The sequence below is a fragment of the Oculina patagonica genome, chromosome 14, assembly GCF_052425735.1.
Source record: "Oculina patagonica isolate OP01 chromosome 14, crgOcupat, whole genome shotgun sequence".
In the NCBI taxonomy this organism is placed as follows: Eukaryota; Metazoa; Cnidaria; class Anthozoa; order Scleractinia; family Oculinidae; genus Oculina; species Oculina patagonica.
The window spans coordinates 11,596,210-11,623,543 of record NC_135771.1 but is presented as its reverse complement, the minus strand read 5'-3'; the positions used below and the strand labels follow the sequence as shown (position 1 = coordinate 11,623,543).

At 39.1% G+C, this 27,334-nt stretch overlaps 1 protein-coding gene across 1 annotated transcript; it reads right to left on the bottom strand.

The window, feature by feature from the left end:
* Positions 1-1,572: 1,572 nt before the first annotated feature.
* Positions 1,573-26,437, bottom strand: LOC144637521 (DNA excision repair protein ERCC-6-like 2). The gene is given in 27 exon segments (XM_078496594.1): positions 1,573-2,629; positions 3,048-3,166; positions 3,816-3,964; positions 4,047-4,147; positions 7,371-8,182; positions 8,790-9,035; positions 9,493-9,592; positions 10,162-10,403; positions 11,426-11,608; positions 12,049-12,174; positions 14,904-15,052; positions 15,239-15,322; positions 16,344-16,442; positions 16,445-16,521; positions 16,814-16,926; positions 17,178-17,381; positions 18,244-18,336; positions 18,766-18,894; positions 19,178-19,281; positions 20,411-20,659; positions 21,788-21,838; positions 21,976-22,046; positions 22,879-22,954; positions 24,420-24,517; positions 25,130-25,253; positions 25,419-25,495; positions 25,919-26,437. Coding segments are annotated over 27 exon segments (4,893 nt in total). The 5' UTR covers positions 26,020-26,437; the 3' UTR covers positions 1,573-1,713.
* Between the last annotated feature and the right edge of the window lie 897 nt (positions 26,438-27,334).

Here is a 27,334-nt window from a genome sequence, read left to right as displayed (position 1 = left end):
CAGCCTACTTTTGATGTTCATTTATTTGGACTTCTTAACGGTTAGCTTTGAAGCTGATAAAAGAATTAAGATTAAAGCACGCATTTGAGATAAACAAGATACGCTCTAAGATCCAATTCTCATGTTTATTCTAAGTAACAGAATCACTAACAAGAACTGTCCTGCAAGACTTTGCGAAATGATTGCGGACCACTAACTTTGTTGATAGCAATAAATAATGACTAAAACCTTTTAAAACAATCACGTATGGCTCCATAAACGTCGTGTAACGTCATCAACTTGAACCAACCGAACCAACCTCGTCCCCAGGGTCTTCTCGGCGACGAGTTTTCAAAATGGCGCCAGCCGCCATCTTGAAAGCGAAGTAGACCCTGGGAACGAGGTTAAACTTGAACCAATCTGTATTAGAGATAATTTGCTGGTGAACTATAATGATCGATGGGCAGCGCCTCCAAGGGCAAACCAATCAGATTTTCAGTTTGGTAATACAACTAAGGATCAACCAATGATTGACTAACTATAAACATTTAAATTCTTGCTATTCTCTAATTCTGAAATAAAAAAGATCTCACTATTTTCTCCTGTCATTCAAAATTTTTTTTAAAATACATATGCTTGAAGTATAAAATATCTATATAAATATATCTAACAATTAGTGTATTTCCGTTAAAACTGTTCAACTGATCAATCTTGTACAACGTTCACTGCAAAGTGTAAACAACTTTAAAATGTAATTTTAAAAATGCATATGCTTGAATCGAAGTATAAAATATCTATATAAATATATCTAGTGTATTTCCGTTAAAACTGTTCAATTGATCAACCTTGTATAGTGTTCATTACAAAGTTTAAAAAAGTGTAAAATGTGTCCCATTAAACGCGGTTTAGAAATTGTTTTGTGCCTAATAGATGCTTACTGAAGTATATTAACTTGAAAATTCTCATAAACGACCTCAAGAACCTTTTTAAAACTTCTTAGTAAAATTCAGATCTCCAGTTTATGGCAACTCTTAAAAGTTTAAACTTCGTGTAGCTAAAACTTCTTCATTTGGTGTAAATGCTAGCTCAGGGCGCTTTCCATTTTTCGGAACAGGGCGGCCGGTCGGGTGGTTTTGAATGTGAAATGGGCCTTTTGCCTGGATTTTTTTCCACATTCACCATAACAATGTATAATACCGCCGCCTGGTTAGCTCAGTTGGTAGAGCGCCGGACTGCTGTGCGGGAGGTCGTGGGTTCGAACCCCAGACCGGACCAACACTCAGGGTCTTAAAATAACTGAGGAGAATGTTCTGCCTTTGTAATTACATCTGCAAATGGTTAGACATTCTAATCTTCTCGGAAAAAGGACGATAAACCGTAGGTCCCGTCTCCTGTATCTTCAGTCTTCTAACAGGGGGCGTTAAAGAACCCACACACTATTCGAAAAGAGTAGGGCACGAAGCTCCCGGTGTTGTGGTCTGGCCTTTACAATTGTATCTTAAATTACAGTATGTGTAAAGCGCATTTGATCATATATATATGGAAAATGCGCTATATAAATGCATTATCATTATCATTATAATAATTATGCATTGACTGATTTGTCAGGATAAATCTAAAAAACAACGGAATTCTGTTCTCGAATATACTGGTCTGGCCGGCCAGTTCTGACAAATGGAAAGCGCCCTTAGTTTAAAGCCGATTTACTTCAGAACGCTAACAAAAGAACGTGACCTATATGAAGTCATCTAACACAGAAGTGGGATTCTTCTTTGGTTTTGAAGTTTCCTTCTCTTCCGTCTTGTCCACCCGTTCGCCTTCTTTTTGAGAATTGTTCCACTTGTCCATCCTTCTGCCACTGTCATTCATTTCTCTACCAGGTCTGGACGAATCACTCATCAAAAATTCATCCAAAATAGAAACCTCGGAAGTATTTTCAAGAGAAGAACTTTGAGTTTCGGCTATAAAATTCTCGTCAGTATTCGAGGTTGTTGATGCGCATTTAACGTCTGTTTGTTCCATTAGATTAGTTGCAGTTGAGCGGCTGGGTCCTGCCACAGCTAATCCACAGTTTCGTCTATGTACAGAATTGTTTTTCTTTTGGCTCATAGCTGAACCACTGTCACAATTCTCCCTCTGTTTGTCTTCCAATGCCGCCGCCGTTGCACGAGGCTCTTTACTTTGAGGAGTACTTTCGTCACCAAGCCGTTGAATTTTATGTCTTTGGAATTTTTCTTCACTACACGCTTCGCCACCATGTGACTTGACTTGTGATAACTTTGACTTTCGTTTCTGCAAATTTCTTTTGGATCTCTTGGATGTTCCATGGCTGAATTCCTTCCGCGCGCTTTCCACAGAACGCTTTTCGCCATGTTTCTCTTTCAGGTCTTCGACCGAAGATGTTTCAGTAAAACTGGACAAACCAGACAAAACCGGATTTTTGCCGACGTAGTAACGCTTTAACATCTCCCGCCTTTCGTTTTCGCTGGCGTCGACGATAGCTTTGGCAAGATCGACTTCCGAGCTAAATCCAAATACATCTGACATCTCCCGAAAATGCTGCCGACGGATTCCACGAGGAGTCGAGCCAATGAATATGGTGTTGTTCCCAATTCTCTCCATCGTAACGCCACCATCGGTTTTAGTTGACCTGTTAGGAAAGAGAAAAACGATTAAGCCAATAATTACTTAATTGTGCTACTTTCTTGAAGACACTTCTTTTTATAAAGAGAAAATAAGTAATATCCTAAAATCACTGTAAAGAAGATTCCCAGTGTGTCATCCCAAATGAGCATTAAATTCGCCGGCAGCCATTTTTTCACCTGGGTGGGGAGAGGCAGTGTGAGATCGAAGTGCCTTGCCTAAGAACACAATGCAACGTCCCCGGCCAGGGTTCGAATCCGAAGTCCAGCACACTAACCATTAGGCCACCGCGCCTCCCACACTTAATTAACGACAACCTTGTTAATAAGGACAGACTTTGGTGGCCCGTTTAACAGCATTTCACTGAAGCTTTGTTTCTGGTTTGTTAAATCTTTACTTCAACAATGACAAAAAAAAATCAGTACCTGCGGAGTGGTGGTTCATTAACACGACTGCTCCCAGCTTCCGGTTGCTCTGTGTGCCGAGGGACTTCCAGTTGTTTGTCGTGAGTACCCTCACCAAGGTCATCACTTTCATCGCTAGTCTGCAAAGAAAAAAAGAATAAACCAGTGAAACAAATACGTGCGACTGGAACTAAAAATACAAAATACAGCGAAACAGATTACTGGAGGTAAAGGACGTAACTGGCAACGAATCAATCACAATTCGAAGCAAGCACGAGCAACCAGTACCGAGCAAGGAAAGTAATGAAACTGGTGCCAAGCGCGGAAAAACACGTAACCTTTGCCAAGCGCGGGAAAACACGTATGTAACCGTTGCCAACCGCGGGAAAACATGTAACCGTTGCCAAACGCGGGAAAACACGTAACCTTTGCCAAGCGCGGGAAAACACGTATGTAACCGTTGCCAACCGCGGGAAAACATGTAACCGTTGCCAAGCGCGGGAAAACACGTAACCTTTGCCGAGCGCGGGAAAACACGTATGTAACCGTTGCCAACCGCGGGAAAACATGTAACCGGTACCATGCGAAGAAAACCATGTAACCACTGCTAAGCCGATGCCAAGCGCGAAAAAAGTGCCAAGCGGGAAAACATGTTGCCGGTGCCATGTATTCCTTTCCTCTGGTAGGTTACAGTATGTTGCACTTGTTTCTTCCAATTGAAAAGCTCACAAAACTCAAACCCAAACTGAACGCACAAGCAGTTCTAAATCAAATACAAACTTTAAATACCTCAAGGGCGGGGAAGCAGTTAGCAGGCTGCTGAGAAAATTGCCTGAGCTCAAACACATCTTGCAGAGCCTGTTTAGACATGTGATTCTCCGCTTCGCTTGGTCCAACAATGTGTCGATTGGCGTGTGTGTAATGAACTCCACAAGATTCTGCAAAAGGAAAAGACAAACTTAACAGTGATAAGAAGCTGTGAAAACTCCAAAATCGGTGATCAGTGACTTAACGACTCACCCAAGATTTCGTCAACTGTGTTTCCTTTTCTTGATCGTTTCGCTGCTGTTACAGCTTCTTTGCTATCAACGTCGATGTTTTGAGGTTTCTTTCCAGGAAATCTAAATAGATCAAATAACAAAGGTATGATATTGTTAGAAGAAATTAGGAGACAGATTACCGTATTTATTCGATTAAGCGCCCTGGGCGCTTTTTAAGGTCATTACCCTGTATTGCATTGCGAATCCTTACTGCGCAGAATTTTACGCGTAAGTAGCGCGCGCACTTAAACAAAATGGCGGCTTTGTTCTATGCGGCTTAGTCCGCAAGAGAAGTAAATTGTCACTTTCTCCTAAACGAGTCTGGTGACCTATCAATTTTTTCTCATATTTTGGGTGTAGTGATCAAATCCTTTCTGTAAAATGAAAACAGATAAATTCCTTGTCATTAAAGATGTGAATATTGTTCATCGTGGTGTGAGATAGGTAATGAACGTTTATTCGTTTGTCTCACGATAGAATCGCTTTGAGATGTTGATCGCGACGTTTCGACTGCAATACTGCTAGTTTTCATCAGGCGATGAGGTCGATTGTTTACGCGTCGCTATTTATGCACGTTGGTTTGCTGTGATTGGTGCATTTCGCAGTGTCAAAGAGGCTATCCAAAAAAGACTTTATTCTAATAACATCAACAGAGATAGCGGAATTGAAATTCCTGAAGCATGGATACCTACGATCAGAAAGCACAACAGCCGTTCAACTACAAAGCGGACCTCTGAGGGAACATCATCTGTTAGTCGGAATAGTAATGAGGATTGAAATGCACCAATCACAGCGAACCAACGTGCATAAATAGCGACGCGTAAACAATCGACCCCATCGCCTGATGAAGACTAGCAGTATTGCAGTCGAGCATCGCGATCAACATTTCAAAGCGATTCTATCGTGAGACAAACGAATAAACGTTCATTACCTAGATCAATTCCTATGTTTGAAAAATAAATTATCGCTAAAAAAGTGTAGTTTGCCAGTACTCGCAGAGAAATTATAAAGGAATTATATGGAATTTACATGGTCTTCCTGCTCCTAAACGAATCTGGTGACCCCTCTTTTTTATTTCAAACTTTAAATTCCCTTAAAGAAATAAACCGGTAGGCAAAGTTTGGTTAAAAAATTGTGTTCAGTTCTATTTCGGGTAATGACCTTAAATTTTTGGACCTCAAGAGTGGGCCCTTATTCGAGGTAGGCGCTCATTCGAGACTGGGCGCTTATTAATTTTTCACCATTTTTAGCAAGTAGTAAGTTTATTTTGCAACAAAACAATTAAAAATAACATGACGAAACAATGTACCAAAGCAGAATTTTAACTGTCCATTGAAAGTTTCTGTAAAATACTAAGAAAACTCGGTCTTCTGGTAGGTCTCTTAGCAGTACAATGAATTATAGAGATTCTTGGCCAGAGAAAGAAAAATAATCAATACTCCTCTTGTGTACTACAGTTTTTGGGGGTGGGGTGGGCGCTTATTCGAGGCTGGGCGCTTATTATCTTTCCTTACCTTTAGGGTGGGCGCTTATTCGAATAAATACGGCTGGATATTTCGCCCCCAAATTATGGAATAGCCTCCCAACACTGCCAGAACTTCAATATGCTATAAAACCTTTAGAAAGGCGTTAAATGCTGTAGATATTAGTCGTCATTTGTAATTTTTAATTAAATAATTGTATATATTCTATAACTTTTAGCTCATTTTTAATCAGAAATGCGTCGCACATATTTAAAGCTTTAAAGCTTTGAAGAATTTTATTCACTTTATTTTATTTTATTTTATTTTTATTTATTTTTTATTTTTTTATTTTTTATTTTCATTCTGGCTTACCTGTAAACTAGCTGGTGCGTTCCCGCAGATTTTGCTAACCATATCTGCGGTACGCATCGAAACCATAGCTAAGTGTAATGACCACATTAAACATTGTATTGTATTGTATTGTATTGTATTGTATTGTATTGTATTGTATTGTATTGTATTGTATAAAATTTACAGTGCCCAATACAAGAGGGTCGTTCTGGTTGAAAAGTAGAAAACAACCATTCCAACCATTTCATTCTCGCAAGGTCTCTCATGAATGGCTGGCTACAATCAACAGGAACAATGCCCCTTGCTCTCAAAACAATAGCAACTGCTACACTAGGGGACCAGCAGAATTCCAAGCTTACGAGAGCTGCTGCACTACTGTTCCAAGGAAAGGTTGTCCATAAAAATAAAGACATAAAATAGGTCAAGCATACCAAGCCAATCTCTACTGGTAAACTTGCAATCTGATTGGCTACAAAGACATTGTAGTCTCTCCATCGGCAATGCCAAGGAACAAACGTGCGGCCAAAATTAATTTACGCATTTGCTAGCCTTAATTGACCGCGCGTAGGGCGACTTCTTTCTACTAAGGTTAGGCATATGTTTACTTCCTAACGCATTTCTCGATATTAATCGATAGATTGCTGGTTTTCACTGTCACGCAATCAAAAAATATATTCGAAACCATTCAACTACAGAAGCTATGAATTTCAAATATTATAGACGATAAATAGATAAACAATTTCTCCAAGTTTCAGGTCTGTGCGGTGTACCGTTCGCGAGTTATTTGCCGAACCTTTCCACGCAAATTTATAAAGCTTAGTATGGAGATGTCATAACTGTGTCCTTCTGAGGGACACAAATATGGCCGCCGTGATGTCAGAGAAACCATCTGGAACTCAATTCTGTTTACAACAGCGGCAATCTTTGGCTCATGGGCTAGTACAGTTTCACATAAACATCACTTGTTATATCTGAAATGTTCAATCTGCTGAAAATGGAAAGGAAAGGCCTTTTTGCAAACAATACAGCTTTGTCACGGCATTCAGCTTGATGTCACATACGACGGAGAACTCAAATATTCAAAATGCTCTGTTTAAAAAACGAATGACACTATCGATCTGGAAATTTGCAAAAAGATGTAATTTAAGTTTATCTTACGGCTAATGACAACGACAATTTAGTAGGCCTAGTTAATTTTGATTTCATAATTTTATGACGTAACATGAAAACCAAGAATTAGTTGCAAAGAACCTCAGTCAATTGTGAGCCGATAGAATTCTCCAGCTAGCAGACTTCTATTGTTAAATTGCCTCATAGAACCCAAGATGGGGGGGGGGGGGGGGGGGATAAAAGAGAAATTGCTTAGCTCTACCTAATTCTTACCACCCTAAGTCCGTACACCATTCTGCACGGCAAAATATATTTTCTTTATTCTCTTCCCACGTAGTCAATATCTACTGACCAACAAATTAATACACTTTAAGACTTACCTTCGAAACCGGCTTCGTCCTTCCTCCAAGGCAGTTGTTCTTGCCTTTGAACATGGAATATTCACGGGCTTGCTTTTTTTGAAGCCTCGCTGCGATGGTTTTTGTATTGAGAACAAACCCTCGTCGCAATCTTCTTCTTCACTTGAAGAAGACTTTTCAGATGAATTCCTCAAGTCGTAGCTTTCATCTTCCTGTTCACAAGATGAATCTTCTTCCTCTGAATCTTCGGTGTTAACTTTGCCAGCTATTCTTGAATTAACCCCACCACTGAAACTCGAAGTAGGAGGAATTATATTACAACTTTCCTCCGTGAACGAACCAGGACATTTCATTAAGGAAGCACTGGCCTTTTCTTTGAGTCTTGTGAAGTTATTTGATAGCTTGTTGGATTTAAGGTCTTCATCATCGGAGCTAGGAGTTAGTTTGAATGAAACACACTTTCTCGCAGCGGATTTCATCGGGGATTCTAAGAACTCATCGTATAGGGAACATGATTTGAAACTAGATATTTCCTTTTCAATGGAATCATCGTCATCATCGCTCAAACACAACTCACTGTTGTCAAGCTCACACAAAATTTCCTCTTCATCTGTTATTCCTTTGCTTTCCATTCCTTCCCGCGCGCGATTTTCAATCACTGTACTCTCAAGCGATTTGTTCTTCATATCCAATTCAGAATGCTGCATCTTCTGCGACTCTGGTGCACTTTGGGCTCGTTTCCTTGCTTCATCGTCGCCAATAAGTTGTGACGCGATTTCTTCAAGGTTATAGGGGTCTTCCTCTAAGTTCGGATTTACGGTTCCATTGGTTACCTAGCAATGGAGTAATGTTTACACTTACACATTGATTATTTTCACCATTAAATGTAAGTTTCATAACTGGGGTCCGGGTATAACGCTGTACTTTTCGTGAGCTGAAATTAATACACAGGCTGGGTAGACCGAGATTAATTAAGTTCTCCTGTCAAGTTAAACGGCGAACTTAGTTCAGCGAAGTTGAAATTCAGCCGAGTTTTTTTTCACACGTCCAAGCGCGCGGAAAAATTGAACAGGTAAGCCATTGATACACATATGATCTGACATTAGTCCGTAACTTGTCAAGTCATTGAATTTCTTGCGATATTTCGTCAGCTGCTGCCTGTCTAGGTCAACACGCGTGAGATTTTCACTGCGCGCCGGTGACGCAACATGTTTTCGGGAACTCGCATAACATGTGCAACAAAGCTCTGTCTTTACGTTAATGTTTCAAGCTAAAATCGCATGTTACAAGGAAAAAGACGTAATGCCTATGAATACCACCTTGCTAGCAAAGCCTTTCTTTTTTCTTAACTCCACGAGAAATAAAGGCTTCTTTCTTCCTCCCTATTTGTCGGGGAGGTTAAAAAAGGCTCTGCTGGCGTTATAACATCACTGACTAGACCTTTACCTCGTCTTCTGCGCCATCTTCTTGTTTCTTTTCGTGTACAATCTCATATTTCGTCACTCTATATCCAGCCTCTAGTTTCTCTCTTCTCTTGACGATGTCTTTCGACAGGCTAGCACCTTCAGCGCGATAAGAGAAGAGATTCTCAAGACCAAACAGTTCACCCTTCCTGTCTTTTTCTCCTTCAACACCAGTGAAATAGCGTCTCTCGTTAGTCCCTCCAACGGCAATGTTAGCCAGTTGCTGCAACAAATCGCAATGAGTCAGTAATAACTTGTCTTATTTTACCTTTTCAAAGCACGTGCACGATCTCGCCAATCAAAGAAGAGGATTTATTCGCGGCCAATCGAGTAAAAAACAATCACCAACCTTTGGTTGGCTTACAAAACATTTTCTGCGCTTCCCATTGTCACTGGTTACATTTTTCCCGCGCTTGCCAGCGGGTTACAAGTTTTCCCGCGCTTGCCAGCGGGTTAGACGTTTTCCCGCGCTTGGCATCGGTTACTTGTTTTCCCGCGCTTGGTACCGGTTACAAGTTTTCGGGCGCTTGCCACCAATTTTATGTTTTCCCGCGCTTCCACCGGCTACTTGTTTCCCGCGCCTGCCACTGGTTACAAATTTTCCCGCGCCTGCTATCTGAAAAGATTTAAACGCGCGAAAATAGATGCTTGTTTTGTAAGGTTGTGTTTAGGAGGCTTACCTGCTTGTAAACCTGCCTCAGATACATCATTTCTTCGATTGTCCCTGACGATATCAAACGATACACTCTTACATCTCGTCTCTGTCCAATACGATAAGCTCTGAAAAAAGAAAAACAGAAAGACACCTCTGTTAAGATTTCTTTTTAAGTAAGACAAGTAATCTTTAACCTTTAGCCACAGGGGAAAGATTATAACTGGCAGTTTTTGGTGTTAGCAATAAATGACATGCTTCATTACAACTTTCAAACCTTATCTTTTCTAAGAATCACATCCAAAATTTGACGAGGCAGGGAGGGGGAACAAAATACAAAATACTCAAAACCCCATTGAAGGCCGGCGGGATTACTTAGGCCCCCCCCTACTTAAAATAATAATCACTTACATATAAATAATTGTTTTGTGTTTTTTTTATCCTCGATTTATTTCCATGACCATCGCTACCCCTTCCATCTTTAGGTGGCAAAATATTGTCAATTTACCTGTAGTCTAAAGCATTCAGGAACTTTTTTTTATCGAATTCAAGGACTTCTGGTAAAAATTTGAGGACTTTTTAAGTCTGTGGCGAATTTTCAAGGACTTTTCTAGGCCTGTGCGAATCAAGAAAGTGACTTGATATGTAAAATATATGAAGCTCTAAAACAAAACCACTACAGAATCATGCCACATACCTGTCCTGTGCTTGTAAATCGCTGGACGGATTCCAGCATGGCTCAAATATTATCACAACGTTAGCTCCAGTAAAATTCAGTCCCAGTCCTCCCGCCTTGGTGGAGACCAAACACAACGAGATACTGGGGTCGACATTGAACTCGTGCACCAAACGAGTTCTGTCTGCAGGCTTGGTGCTTCCGTCCAGACGACTGTATACCAACCCTTTGCTGATTACAAACTCCTCTAAGATGTTAAGAAGCTAGAAAAAGAAACAAAATTATCTATTAAAATTAATCCTGGTCCTGGCGATAATCCTTAAACGTTTTCTAAGGTTGGACTTGAAAGGATCGGTATCAACCTTCACAAATAAACTGAACGGGGACGGCTCTGACTCGTGAAAGTTTTTATTTCAAAATAAATTCAACGTTTTGGACTACAGTGAACGGTTTGTTTTGACTTGTCACGTATCGACAGACATGGTTCGAGTTATTGAGGGTAAAATTATATAGAAAATGACCTGAAGGGAAACGAAAATGGGTTCAAGTTAGCGGGAGATTCGAGTTATCCAGGGTTCGAGTTACCGAGGGTAAAATTACAGTAAAACAGGGGAAATCGATTTTGGTTTGAGTTAGCGCGAGGTTCGAGTTAGCGAAGGGTTCGAGCTGATCGGGAGCCGACTGTAGAAACATTTTTCGTTTTCTATGGAGTTAAGGCGGTGTTACAAGGGACAACTTGCAACAACGATTTTTTGCGCAACAATGTTGCGCGAAAAATCGAACACCGTGTACCATGATACATGGGGAAGATCTTTTCGAGCAACTTTTGACTCGGCAACACGTTGCGAGTTTTTGAACTTAAATAAAAAACTTGCAACGTGTTGCCAACATTGTTGCGCGAACAATCGTTGTTGCAAGTTGTCCCGTGTAACGCAACCTTTACACAAACACGAATGGAAGTTTGGAAGAAAAAGCCTTGATTTCCACAGCTTTTTCGTGTTCGCTTAAACCTCCACTCGTTTTCTCGATTGAAACACGGAGAAAATGTTTTCTATTTCTTTTAGGAACACTGCGAGAAAATAAAGGAAAATCACCCGGGACATCTAGATCACAAGAACTGCGAACAGCGTTCAAATTATTGCCTACTCCACTAAGCCACGCTTCTTTTTGAATCAGAAAAAATATAACAGCCTTAATAGCCCTTTTGAGTGAGGCACAAACAATTAAACTGCGTCAGTACAATTCCAAAACAAACCTACGAACACATGATTTACATTAAACGAACCTGAGTTGATCGTGAAAACAGAAGTAATTTGCTGTGTTCTTCTTTAAAAACTTTCAACAGCTTTTCCAGTACTTTCATCTTTCCACAGTACTTTGGATCAGATAGAAGTTCAAACGAAGACATTTCTGCACGACCTGAAAACTCGGGGTACCTGGCGAACACTCGCAAACACAGTTCTTTGGCCTGGAAATAAGAAACGAAATAACTAACTTGAACATTTTCGATTTCAATCTTGGAATGTAAATTCCCGTTTCCCGTTGTCATTCATTTATTTTAATGTTAGTTCACAGAATTTGGTGGTAAAACTAGAAAGTACCTCCCCCCTGGTTGATTATTTTTTTTCAGTAGCCTACAGCCTCTGCAGATCCGCTTACAAAAAAAATCGCTGAAATCACATTGATTTCAGCTTTCAATAGTATAAAATCAGAGGCGTTATTATTTTAATTTTCCCTGACTTTTCTTTCAAAATGTAAATTTTCCATGATTCAAAATAAAATTCCCTGAATTTCCCTGACCTTCAAGAATTTTATTTTTCCCTTGACCTGTTTCAAACAACTCTAACTTTTTTAATGATAAGTAAAAAAGCGCACAGTATGGAGAATGAGAAGATTGACATAACATACCTTTTCCTGTTGGTCCTTTGATTGTTTTACGGTAGGTGCCAATAACGCGGCGTGATTGGCTACTTTAAGCAACAGTTGAAAGAACCGCATGGTAACAGTCTTGATGTCTTCACCTTCGGAGCTGAGCTGTTTAAAAAACGAGATAAAGTGGTGTTAAGGACGTCTTAAAAGCTGTAACCTGCGATCAGGCTTTCATTTTTCGGTTGACCCCACCGCCGCGAGAAAAATAACGCCTGATCGCAGGTTATAAAAGCTGCAGCAAACGGCCAAACATGTTCATTTAACGTCACGTTCGAGAAACATGCTGATCGTTTAGCCGTCTGTTACTATTTTTAGCTCAACCAAACAATTTCAATCCAAAATTTTGTGTTACCATAAACAAATGTTTAATTTAGCCACCCAAGTGAATTGTTTCACAATGTACCTTGCAGCACGATGTTAGATAATAATCGCTTAAAATACTGGCCTCATGGCAAGAGTAAGTTTCCCCAAGACCATCCAAAAACCCAGGGTCGAGTGTGAATAAAAGTCATAAGAATCACACAACTTCGCTTTTTTCAGCAGAGGCCAGTCATTAAGTGTTTTGTAGTAACTCGCAACTGAAAAACGCGCAATAAATATTCGCTCTCGTATCAAGAAGCTCGACCTGTTCACGTGCAAGAACAAAGTTCAAGTTGTTGCTCCCCTAAGGCTTTATACAGTTTCTCGAGCAAGTTACAGTCTTGTAAAACTCCAAATAACTCGTAGGTTATTTCGAAACTCCAGATAACCCGAACCAAAAGTCGTTTCCCTTCCCTCAGTCGAATACTGCATTTTACCCCCAATCTCTCGAACTTCCGATTCCTAAAACCAATTTTCGTTTCCCTTGGAGGTTTGAGAAATCGGGATTCTACTGTATATTGTTTTATTATATAAACATCAGTGAAATACCAGGAATTATTTTTTTTCTCAGCGTGTGAGCGGGCAAGATGAACCAAATCCTGCAATCTGATTGGTTCCGGGAGCGGGCGGAATTTTCCGATCTTGACCGCGGTCAACGGTACGCGGGCCGCAGGGAATCAACGGAACGGGATTCAGTTCCGCGCGAAATCAGTGTGCAGCGAGACGAACGAACACATGAAAGTTTTGCTCTCCAAAATCGAAATAGCTGTTTACTCGAGTTTACCAACCGTTGTAAATTTGAAAGGACTAAAAAGCAGTGGAATTAAAGGCCTCAAAGTTCTTCAAAAGGCGAGTATTTATTTCTTTCTCAACAAAATCGAGTTGAAGTTTACCGTTCGTAGTTTGCCGTCGCGTTGTTTGTGCATTTTGCAATGATTTTCACGCCATTGCGGTAACCTTCACCGCGGTTTTTAGGCTCTATCTATGAGTTTAACTGCCTTGTTTATCTGTCAAGTTTTGCTAAAGCAGAACACTATTTGCCATCATTCAAGGAAATGAGATTCTTTGATTAAAAACGGACAAATTAATTATCACAATATTGTGCCGTACGTAGACACTACGCATTTCATTCAGTATGACACTGTTTATCAGAATAAAATTCTGCTGGGAAAAGTACAGAGATTATTAATTTGTTAAATACAAGTGTGAATAGATTAAAATACTGCTTTCCAGTCAAAGAGTATTTTTGAGTCAGAGAAATAGCCTTAACACCCTGTGAGCAAAAATTCTTTCAAGAGAATTTATCGAGAATTGTTTGGGAAGCTGACTGAAATCGATTTAAATGTGTTAAGTTTTGCGGCATATTTGTGCTTTATTTATGACTTCATTTGCTTTTCTTGATTCTCTGCAATGTAAATTAAATATGCTGAACCTTTTTGAGTACGGTTCATTTTAAGTAAAGCTATTTCATTCGCAATTAAATAGCAAACAGCATTCTTCATTCTTGCTCGTCGATCAAGTCGGACTCAAATCAAATCAAATCAAATCCGCGCGTAAAAACAAAGATTTTGCGACACATTTTTCCTTGGTTTCTTTTCCAAACAAATTTAAGTAGAAAAAAAATAAAAACGTTATTTGCCGGCCTAGGTCGGTCCGTATTGGGAAAAACTGTACCCTCGGTCTTGAGCACGGCCCTCGGCCTGCGGCCTCGGGCCGTACTCAAGACCTCGAGTACAGTTTTTCGGCCGGCAAATAACATATATATCTTTCGCGCGAAAAAATCATATCTTCACACGTGAAAATAACATGTTATTTTCACATGTGAAGATATATATTTCGAAACATTTTCTGACAAGTTTGCCCTGTTTCAATGCTGAATGAGCCAAAGTAAATCGATATTAAGTCGAAACATCTTCGGATCTTCCTCGGCAATCTTTGGATATCTTCCGAAATTTTCGGAAAAGTTCGGAAAATGTTCGGAATCATTCGTACGACCTTCGGACAGCATTTTGCAAATCTTCGGAAATTTTCGGTAAATGGTCGGCAATCTTCGGTAAATCAAAAAACATCGTAATTAGCTATAGTAGGTTTATATAATAAACAGAATATTACATGGTTGCTTGGAGATATGAAATTTATCTTCGAGTGTTCAAATCGATATCTCACGAGTGAGAGCAATCCTCTATATGCGTACTGTCACGTGGTACCGTACGTTTCGTCCAATCGATAAGCGAGTTTTAATAAATGAATCTTAGGGCGCTTTCCATTTATCAGAACTGGCCGACCAGACCAGTAAAATCGAGAAGAGAATTCTGTTGTTAGTCAGTTTTGTCCTGTCAAATCAGTCAATGCACAAATGTTATACATTGTTGTGGTGATTTGGGCTGAAAATCTCATTACAAAGGCCCATTTTACATACAAAAGTACCGGACCAGCCCGCCAGTTCTGACAAATGGAAAGCGCCCTTAGCTTACCGTGTAACAACACCTTCCCCTGTCCTCCCCACTGCCGCAATCACACGGGAAGTTCTTCTTTCGGATCATTTCCACATCCGGGTTCTGAAGAAGGGTCTGGTAAACATCTTCTTGAAATGGCGTCAAAGGACAAAACGCCACCAGCTCATCTGGAAAAACCAGTTAACAGGTTAATCCAAAACAAAAAAAAAAACCGGCATGACGAGGTTGGACACATGGTATAAGCAAACTGAAGCTAACGTTATTTTCAAGAACAATAAATGTCAATGCCATCAAAAACAGAAAATAACGCCTGAGAGTTCGTTAAAACCCAGTTGTACTATAGGATATCTTACCTTTCTTAGGCAACTGATCAGCTATCAGGTCTTTGGTCCTTCGAAGAAAACATCTCCCAATTTTACTTTGAAGATCTTTGGATTCTAAAAAAAAAGAGAAACAAAACAAGGTTGTTTACCGTGGTTTAGAAGCTTTCCAAAAATATTTTTGGAACTACTCGGAGTACCTCCAGAAGTATTCCTCTTTACCCCGTTAGAACCGCAGCAAGTTTTCATTGTCATTGTCATTGCACGAACACTTTTCGCGCGGTCGTTATTAACAACACAAGTGGTTTTCAAGCGTCACGTCTTTCGTTTGGTTAGCTGATTTTGCAAATTCCTTAGCTGGCCGTTTACGAGAATGAGATCTCGTAAGCGACCACATGCGGAAACGATAGAGGATGGTCTGATCTCCTACTAGAGCTGTTAGCATAAAGGTTTAAAATAAAATAAAAAATATGTATGTAATTGACCACTCCCCGAATGGGGCTTTTCAGGGCCAATGTAAATTAACTCTGAAACAAATATTGTAAATGAACGTAACATGATTAAGCATCCCAGCTGGCAGGAGGCAGACCAGTTGGCTATTTACAAGCGAAGCCGAGGAGTTGAATTCGGGGCTACCGAAAATAACACCAGCTAGTGGTCAGAACGGGACTTGAACCCGCGACTTCCGGATTTCAAGTCTGGCGCTCTAACCACTCGGCCACGCCTGCCTCAGTCTCAAAGTAAAACCCTTTCTCCAGCCGCAAATTATCTAGAACTTTTTATTCCAGTTATTTATCATGGAACATTATTAGGCTATGTCATATTACGGTATAATTTTTTAAAGTGTTTAACGAATACGAATCAGATCCTTGGAGAAGTCACTTACGTGGTCGCAAGCGCTTGTGGGAACGTTCGCTTTCGAGAGTTTTTAATTTCAGAGTTTGAGGGACAATTCAAACGGGGTTACACAAAGGCAGTCATAACTAGAGCTGGTCGTTTACGAGGGTGGTCTCGATTGTAATTGACCATCTTTTGGGGCCTAAAATAATGGCACCTGCTGCATGTACCATTCGCCGGGTAAACACATACTCTACAATCTCTACAATTTGTTTGCCAATGGGTCATTTCATTGACTTACTTTTCCTGCCCACAGCAAGTTCTCTCTTGGTTGCGTCATATGGCTGGCCTTTTCTGATTGGTTTACCAAACTCCTTTTCGAACTTTTTACACGATCCAGACTCCCTGGGTTTGCCCAGTCCAGTACACACCAGAATTCTGCCAATTTGTTCTGAAGTGGGGTCCCTGTGAGGCCATATCTAACACAGGAATAGGAAATATAAGAAAAACAAAAGTCATATTTGGTAGTCTGTAAATGGCACTATCGCGGAAAATTTTTATGAAGCCAGTCTTTCGAAACAGATGTGTTTACGTGAAGGAAGTGATAATCATTCGGAGGGAAGCAAAGGGGAGGAGCGCACACAACATGGAAATTCTGATATAGTTTACTGTCACGGTGGAAAGAAGAAAAATGCTTCGTTTCATATGGTTTCCATATGATCTTTAGCAAAAGTTCTAAATAGCGTGACTGAACATATATTGACCTTTTACCTTCGTTTCACTTTAAGAGCCTTGGCAGCAACAGTTATTTGAGCCTTGGGATCTTTGAGGCGATGAACCTCATCCATGATCACTGCCAGCCATTTGATTTGGTTCAAATCATCCTGAAGAAGACAAGAGGGCAAGAACAGTTTCACTATGGTTAGTTAAAGGAGTTAAGTCAAGGACGGTGTATTTTGTAGCTTGTCGTTTTTAATCGAAACCTTCCTTTTTTCCTCTTGGTTTGTTATACCTCTTTTTTGTTTTTCTAACTTTACAGTGAGCAATTATTTTGAAATTTCCTACGATTTGAAAGTACTTTTGAACACTTCCATAACTTGGTTAAATCCTTCAAGAAATATATTAACAAGCTTACCAAATGATTTCTCATAGTCTCGTAGGTGGTCACAGCTACATCCAGTCGCCCTCTAGAGGCCCGTTCCAGAGTAGCTTCACGGGCCTTGTCATGAAAGAGTCCCGTCTTAAAATGTCCCCACGTCTCCAGTTCGTCCCTCCAGTTGTACATCACAGAACCTGGACTGACAACCAGAAATGCACCCTTCTCATGGCTAAGCTTTCCCTGCGTGAAAAGAAGTAAAACCTGTTGAGGTCTTGGAAACTAGAGACCTCTTATGGATGTGCATGTAGTTACTTATTTAAAAGAAGATTTTGGATCAGTTTGGAAACGCAGCTTTCAACTACGAATTTCAATCAGCTATTAAAAACCGTGCAAAAGTACAGTTAACCCCTACGAATTAGCCGCACCCCAAATTGGAATCTAGAATTTGAAAAAGAAAATATTAGACCCATAAAGTTTGATGCTCCAGTAAAGTACCGATACACAAACACATTCGGCTTCGAAACAGTGACACTGCAGTCTGCAGTTGTGGTGAACTTTCAGACGAAGCATTTATTTTGACAGCGAAATCAAACCGCTATAACTTCTTTTTCTATTAAATAAACCTTACCTCCAACTAAATATGCTCTGTTGGTTCAATTTTTTCTCGGCGCCTTCAAAACGGTATACATGTAACATGAAAAGAAATGTTTTTCGACACGTACTTGACGTTGCTATAGTTTGCGGCTACGCACCGGGCAGGCATAATTTCCTAAATTTGGATAGATATCTCGCTCGATTCGCACTCGTCTAAGAGAAAATCAGTTGATACACACAACATACCGCGAATGCGGGGTCCCGAAACAACGTCACGCGATTGGCGCGATTTTTGAAAATTAAATAGGACAGAGAAAAAAAGGAATTTAATTAACCAAATCGATTTATTTTTTCGCAGAACAACTACATTTACCGAGATAATTCAACTTATTATTATTAAGCAGTAAAAACATTTGGGGTTAGGTGCACTTTAACAAGAATTGGTCATTGTTCAAGTAAACTAAGGTAGTTATAAATATTCTAGCACAATTTACAATTTGTAGCTTACCACTTTTTCTTTCCCCTTGCCATCCATAAATTTGGAAAATATGTCAGCCTTTGTTCCAGTTTTTCCCAAAACAGCAGCAATAAAAGAAATTACCTAGAACCGGCAGAGTTTTGTTAGTCCCACACAGAAACATTCTCTTGGCATGTCACGCGAGAAAAAAGAGAACATATTGCTTAAATAAACACTTTGTGACAAGTCGAAAAAACATTTTCAGATAAGGCCAACTTTCTGTGCAAATAACCACCCAGAGAGAAGTATTCTCGCAACAACAACGACTACCGACTAGAAAATACTAGCAAATGTATGACTCGCCAGAGCAAACCTGGCTTACGAGAGGGTTTATTGAGCTTGAGATTGTATTTGACCTCCACGGAAAAGCAAACGCCTTCCATATTAGGTCATTATAAGTTTTGATTGACGGAAGCCTGACAACAAATGCTCGTAGCAATCACATCAAATTAAATTTAACTTTGTCAACCTTAAGAAGTGAAAGTCTGATACAGACAACGAAATATTTCATACCTGGACTGTCTTACCCAGCCCCATGTCATCTCCGAGGATGGCGCCAGTATTTTCAGAGTAGTGTTGAAAAAGGAAGCGTATTCCATCCCGCTGATAGTCTCGCAGGTAGCGGTTGATGGTGGCTGGAACCTGAAGTGAATACCGTACAACTCTCAAATTACACGAGCCTTTTCAAAAGCTTATTTCGTTCAAACAGCTGTTTTGATGGGCTTATTGTCGAGGGATGGGGAAATTATACTGTTTTAAGAGCTTAATTTAGATCTTATTCCATCGGCTTATATAATTTGGGGAAAAAGGTTTGTGGAAGGAATTGCACTGCTGAAATTATTAGGGATCTTATTTTTGGTGGAGGGATGTTGACAAAAGATTGTTGAATCCATGTTCACTGTTAACATACAAGTCTTGTGCTGACCTGTATTACTGGATTAACCCCAAGTTTAGACAGAAGCAATGGAACTGAAGGATGCACAGCAGGTTCTGTGAAGGATGGCCTTTCCATGTCTTGGTCATCAAAACCTGCAAAGACGTTTCCATTTATAAGAAAGTGAACCACATAATTTTTTTTATGCGTGGAAATACAGTAAAATGCCACTATTTTGCCCTAGATTTCTCCAACTTCCTGATAACTCAAACCAAAAGTTATTTCCCTTGGCTTTGATTTCATGATTCGAACACTGCAATTTTACCCCCGATTCCACAAACCTTCTGATAACTCAAACCAAAAGTTATCTCCCTCAATCAAACATTGCAGATTTAGCCCTGATTTCACGAACCACCCCATAACTCGAACCAAAAATCCTTTTTTCTTGGACTTGCTACAATGAACACTACAAATTTTCCCCCCGATTTCTTAAACCAATTTTCGTTTCCCTTGGACATTCAAGAAATTGGGATTCCGCGGTGTACAGTATCTTTTTTCTAATCCAAAGTTTGCTTTTGGCACATTCCCACCAAAAACCAAGCTTTTTGCCTCAAAGTGAAAGGGAGTGTTAGTTTCCATCTTCAAATAACTTAGTTTTAGGTGGTTTGGTTGCAATATAATATCTTGGGAAAAGAGGGAGAAATAGTATGTGTAATGTTAAATGCATGTTTTACGGGAGAATCCCAGAAGTTAATAGGCTAAACTAGGATGCGATCTCTTAGAAAAGAAAACCCTTACTTTCAATGACACAGAACCACTGCTGTCAAGTTACTCTGACTCTCTTCAAGGTTGGCAGACATATAAGACTGTATTGACCAAGGGTGCTATTGGGAGGGGGGGGGGAAGGAAAACTTAATTTCTAACATAGTGTTTGATTTTGCTGGGCTATTTCTTGTAGCTATATTGGAATTTGGCCCCGCAGAGGAGTTTAGCGGCGTTTGCCCCCACAGACTTAAATCCTAGGTGCAGCCCCGCTGATGATTACATGTATGTCACAGATAAACTATTACCCTTTGTCAAAATATTGGCAACAGATGGAACTGGATGTGTGCGAATTACACAGCCAGTTCTAAGTAAGGTGTAATCCAAGAAATTTCTCAAACCCTTGATTTGCTTCACTCAGTCTAAAACTGAAATTTTAACACCAATTTCTTGAGCCAGTTTTTGTTTCCCTAGGAGGTTCAAAAACTCAGGATTCTACTGACTGTATTTTAAAACACTTACCATCTGCTATCATTTCATTTTCATCTAGCTCGTTTTCACCATCACTTTTCTTGTTTTTAGAATCATCAAAAGTTGTATTCTGTGGCCTTGTCGAGGTGTTTGGTGATTCAGGTGGATTTCCTTCGCATCTTGACATCTTGCACACCTCCTCTGCTTCCTCAATGATAGAAGAACTCTTTTTCTTGTTCTTGGTATTTCTGTCACTACGTTGCCTTTTGTTGCTGCACTGGATAAGAACATTTAATTTTCCTGTTGCAAGGACACAATAAGGAACAGGATTCAATTAACAGTGTACAGCCAAGATTAGGTTAATAATAATAATAATAATAATAATAATAATAATAATAATAATAATAATAATAATAATAATAATAATAATAATAATAATAATATTTTAGCAGGGAGCCCACGTCACAAAAAGGTGGTTTTCAGTGGGGCCCTGCATAAAATAAATAACATATATGATAAAAATGGTTAAATGTAAAAAGTTAAATTTTAAAAAATGAATATAAGAAATTAAAAAACTTATCAAATACTTCTAATATGTCTTTTAAAAGTTAGGAAGCGAGCAGTCTCTTTTTGCTTCAATACAGTTAAAACCCATGAGTAAGAATCTAATTTTTCCAGGTTAGGCTAAAAAGGTTCTTATATAAATGGTAGTTAACACAAATTTAGGCTATTCAGGTTATTAACAGGTTCTTTTTTTTCTAAATAAAATTGGTATTCAGCCTATTCCTTGCATAAAATTTGCATACCACACAAGTGTTTACGGTACATGTATGTAAAAATGAAGCACTAATCATTTAGAATACACAGTAATGCTTTGTCCAAACTTATTTCCCAAAAGTGAACATTTTTAATCAATTGTAGAAAAAAGAACCTGATTCCAAATTTGAGGCTAAATACAACTGTAGGTTCTTATGAAAATGGGGTCTTATTTGCAAATCGCCTAACAGGTTCTCAAATGTTAGGTTCTTACTTGCGGGTTTTTACTGTAATCGTGGGACAAACTGAAATCATGTTTGGCCCCATGGATTTTAGTTTAGAGCAAAAAAGAGACTGCTTCCAAGTACCTATTGCAATCCTACCATTTTGATTTTCTTAATTTGAAAAATGCAGAAAAAAAACGTAAACAAGTAAAAGAAACAGATTGAATGCTTTTCTTAAGCTTTTTGTAGCTTGTTGTATATTCTACAGATTTTATTTTGAGGGCTTTCCTGAAAATTGTCTGTGATGAGAACAGCTCTATCCTTAAAAATTATCACCATTATTACAATATTATTTTGAAAGTAATACTAAATCATTTTTAAAGGATCATGTACTAAGATTTCACTAACAAATGTTGAATTTGTTACTTCATACACCTATATCATTTACCTTTCTTTTTTGACTTTGATGACGACACTGAAACTTTTGTTTTGATGTGATCTAGTGGGGAAAGAAAACCTTGAATATACATAAAAGTTACTAGAGAGGAGAGCAAGAATACAAAATTTATCTGAAGGTTATTCATTTACATGCAATTAATACTGCCTTGAAAACTTTTTTTATACATTTTCTCTTACCATGTTTCTTCTCTGAATCCATCTCTTCTTGACCATTTAAACTGCTCACATCATATCCACCATATTTTAATCTGTATTTGACAAAAATATTCACAGACACTTAATTTCAAATTTTCTGTATTTTCCAGATATCCATCATAGGCTATCAGTCACCCAGTCCTTTTGTGAGATGCCTCCTACAATAATATTATTAACAGGTGTCAATAATATTTATTATTATATGACTAGTTCCGCGAGCGGTCAAGATGAAACGAATCCCGTGCTCTGATTGGCTACCCGAGCGGTCAAGATGGAGCCATCTTGGCCGGTCGGGATCGCCCGCTGTGTTCCCGCAAGCGAAAAAACTTTTCAGTTCCGTCGACGCTACTACAAGAAGCTTTTCCGTCGCAAACTTGAGCTATGAAACAATTTTCAGAAACAACACAAACATTTTCTGCCTGTTTCTAGCGAAAGAGAGTCCGATTACAAAGAAATAGGTCTTGAAGAGAACGAGAACAAACTAATTAAACAACAAATGCTAACGAGTTTCGTGAATTTTATTTGCCACAACAACCACCTATAAATACAAAAATTAAAACGCAAAGCGACTTGAAGCCATGATATCGTTTTTGTTCGGCGGAAAAGCAAGAGTAGTCAGTGACATACCTGAAGAATAAAGAATTCGGCAAACTTGGAACAAAACCCCTGTATAACGAACCTTTGATATAACAAACACACTTTCCCAGCCCATTAGCACTTTGTTATATCAGGGTTTCAATGTAACTTCAGTTGTAGAACCTCCAAAGGTACAACTACATACATTGTACCCTTCAGAGTGTTAAGATTGGCTGGCATATAAGTAAATCTAATTGAAATTTTTCACACTTAAATTCAAATTAAAAATAAAAAATACAATGCACCAACCTCATGCTTTCTTCTGCCTCATTCCCTTTCAGATGAGTGAAGAAGAAATCATCTTCTGTTGTTGAAGGTACAACATCTGAGTGAATTAAAAGATACAGTTTGTTTGTTGAGACACAACTGCAACAAAAAATAGATCGTTGGATGTGTAACAACTTATTGAAACTTAACCAGGACAAAACTGAACTAGTCGTCATTAGCTCCAAATTTCGACATTGCCCTGATCTTGAACATATTCGGGTTGGAGATGAGTACATTGCCCCTAAGTCTTCTGCACGCAACCTAGGAGTCATCATTGACAATTGCCTTTGTATGGAACAACATGCGAAAAAGATATGCAATGAGGCAAATTACCATCTCAGGAACATATCAAAGATTCGCAAATATCTCACTCAGGACTCTGCGGAAATTCTCATTCACGCTTTTTTTGGTTCCAAGCTCGACTATTGCAACTCAATTCTGTATGGTATTCCGAAAAAGTTAATTTGTAAATTACAGCGTGTTCAGAATACAGCTGTTCGCATTGTCACATTAACAAGAAAATATGATTCTATTACCCCAATAATGTTTAAGCTACACTGGCTACCCGTACAATTCCGTATTATTTTTAAACTACTGTTAATAGTCTACAAAGCACTCAACGACAAAACACCATCCTATGTTTCTAGTATGCTAAGTTTTAGAAAGTTCTCTCGGTCACTACGTTCCAGTGGCCAAGAACTGCTAACTGAGCCCATGGCTAAACTCAAGACCTACGGAGACCGGGCGTTCAGCACTGCTGCGCCAAGGCTGTGGAACAACCTGCCACTGAGCATCCGAAAATCGGCATCAGAAAACATTTTTAAGAAGAACCTAAACACTTATCTTTTTAAAGAAGCCTATGACATTTAATTTTTATTTCTTATACACGTTTACTTTAAGTCCAGTTAAATAATCATGATATTTTTAGTTTTTAAATTTTTAACTTCTAAAACTTCACTCTCTGCATGTATAGATATTTTAGCTCAATAGATTAATTTAGTTAGGTATTTTTATATTTTATTTTTATATTTTAGCATAGTGATTGTAAAGCGCTATGAAAGATTAGCTAAATAGCGCTATAGAAATGATGATGATGATGATTATTATTATTAGTGTTCACTGTACCTATTACATTGCACACACCATTATGATTCAATTTAGCACCCGGGAGCTTATTTTTTTTTGGAGCCCAAGGGAGGAGAACTTATTGGAGACAGGATGCTTGACATAAACATCGGAATGTGTGAGATGGCACTGTTTAAAGCAGTTGTTTGAAGCAGTTGTGCCCTCACATAAAAGTAACAGTTGTTTCGTCATGCAGGAATGTTGTGAGCAGACATGTATACAGTAAACTAAACAAATCAATTTTATTGAAATCAAATAATAATTACAGGTAGTATAAATTTCTTTCTGTTTTGTTGAGTTAGGACAGTTAAAAAACTTTTAAAACTGTCTTCACACAACAAAACACAATGAAATTAAAACAAGTACAATTTTAAGCAAGAAGCAAATAATTCCCTAACCAGTACCTGTATTCTTCCTTGTCATGTTATTTTGGTGCTCAGTTGTGGTCTTTCTCAGTGCAGTTACAGGAACTACCTCACTTCCTTCAGATTCATATCTACAATGCAATAAATTTAATTTCTCCAACCTTGTTTAATCTCCCAATAACGTGAACCAAAAGTCATTTCCCTTTGCTTCATTAAGTTAAACAGTGCCATCTTATGCCCAATTCCTCAAACTCATTTTCATTTCCTGGTGGTGGTTTAAGAAATCAGGATTTGACTGTACTATCTAAGGGCCCATTTACACAGGTGATTTTTGATGCGATTTTTGTTGCCCATTCCAATGCAACTTTTGTCGTGCTTGATCTCGCAATGAAAATTGCACGGAAATCGCAAGTGTAAACTGGCTGCGATTTTGTCCTCGCATTATTGCAGAGGTTTCAAACATGTTTGAAAACTCTGCAACATCGCGGCGACAAAATCGCCATTAGTTTACACTTACGATTTTCATGTTATGAGCTCGAGCGCAACAAAAGTTGCATTGGAAAGCGTGACATATTGCCTGTGTAAAGGGGCCTTAATCAACCAAGCACAAGGGCCATACCAGGAGAATATCGAGCCTACATGTAGGTCTTTGACAGTGCAGATCAACAGTCATTTCTTTGGATTAAAAATTTTCAGGAAGGCTATATTATAAAAGTGTATGTTTACCTAGCCTTTACCCTTACCCAATGAAAGTGACAACAGCTTCTCCATGCCCACTGGAGGTATCCTGGATAGAAACGATTACTGCCTCATAGTACTGGTTATCTCCACTGTATGGAGCAAGACAACTGTTCCCTTTGCGCCAAACTAGAAATAAAATTGAATTATACATCATCTTCATCTTCATCATCATCATCCCCTCTCCCACATCACCGTCAGTTCTAGTCATATGTCAACTACTGGCTGTTTACAAAAAGAAACAAAATAGCTTATCAATAATCATAAAATAAGTTTAAATAAATATATCTGTACCTGTTGATGACCCTTCAGCCCCTGAGTCTGAACATTTTTCTTCAACCCCTTTTCCTTTAGGCTTGAAATAATTTTGACTGTTATGATAAAGATAGAAGAATAGTGTATTCAGATTGTTATTAATGATCATAGTTCTTCAAGCTCAGTACATTTTCACTAAGTAATTTGTGGATCTTTGGAATGGTTACTGCATTTAATCCCCCCAATCCTTCCTATAGAAGGTGAAAGTCGTTGCTTCCCACGTACTGGGTTAACCTTCTCCTTGTACTGAATGCCAAAGAACTCCTTCAATTTTCACAATGGTCCCTGAAGAATGTATTTAGAATGTATTTTTTTTTTATGTTTTACATATATATTATGCACTGACCAATAATTGTTAAACAACCTTAAAACATCTTTACGATCTGAGGTTTAGCCTATGTACAGCCGTTTTTAATTTTTTTTTTTTTTTGAGGAGAGCGGGACGCGCTGTACACAGGTTTTACGTGAGGTAAGCTTACCATCTTAGTTTCGCGCCATTGTTTACATTTACATCGTCTGTTTTTGCTTCTTCTTCGTCTTCTGTCGAATCATCATCCGTAGTAGATCCATCGCAATCCATCTTCCCTAGCTTTTAACCGAAGTATCCTCTTGATATTTAAATTTCAAGGAGAGAATTTTAACATGGTGGACACAGTGGACTTTATGTCAGAAATATCTTTCGATCTCAGTCTCGGATCATTGTCAAACTCTGTAGGTTACAACATAAGGCATCCTTTCTTTAAACTGGCTCTTCATAAGAATTCGAAGCAGTCAGTTTAAAGCTGAAATAGTGGAAAGTTTGGAGTGTATTATATCAAAAGTTTCAGCGGCCATGTTGTTTTTCTCAGTTTTCGCGCGGTTTGACGCTGTCCAGTTAAAACACAGCGCATATCTATACCACAATGCCTTGGGCGACATAAAAATTCGAAGTCCCCGGAAAAGCGCCAATCAATGCATACATCCTCGGAGACCCAGGGGCAGTAAGTGGGGCGAAACGAAGGAATAAACCGGGCAGAAATCGTAGCGACGAAAGTTTCCAAGACACTTCGTGCCGTTCTTAAACTTTCGTCGCTACGATTTCTGCCATGTTTATGACGTTTATTCCTTCGTTTCGCCCCACTATTTTAAAGTTAAGGTTTATATGCAGCTTATGGATGGGAAATCTAAGTTTCCCAGCTTGAAATGTTCTTTCACCGTATTACTTCTATAACTAGTAATAATCATGGATTAGCGGAGTGCGTTCGAGACAATTTTCGTCGTCTTTACACGACTGACCTCCAAAGACACGAACACAAGCACGTCGAAGAACATGGACAACTTCGTTGTTTATGCCCATCCTTACTGCGCACGTAATTCATGTCGCAATAATTAAGCGCGCGCTGATGGTCGCCGTTGCGTTCACTTCGCTTGCAGCTTTTAAATGGCCGGTAACCCCCAATTTTATTACATTTCTGACATGGGTAACTCATAATCTCACAGCGGTGAAAGTTTTACAAAAAAAGTCAATGTGGGAAGATTTTCGGGCGGACGTACTAAACTTCAAAGCGACACACGAAATGACTCACTCGATTTCCACTTTTTTCGAGTTCGATGGCTGACTTAAACTCTACTTCCCTGGATGATATGCTTCCCATGACATTTTCGGTATTATTTTAACTTCGGGTACACGTTCCACGCATTAATTTTGTTTACACAAAAAATGCAAATTCGATGCCATTTTGATATGCATGAGATTGAGGCCCTCTGCATGAGGTCGAGGTCACTTGTAGCAGTCCAAAAAGTCTCAAACGGTTACGGCATCAGGTGATCGATACCCGCGGGACTGAACCATAGAACCCGCGGGACTGACGTCGGGCAAACGACGCGATTAGTATGCGTTCTCCTTCGTCGAACGC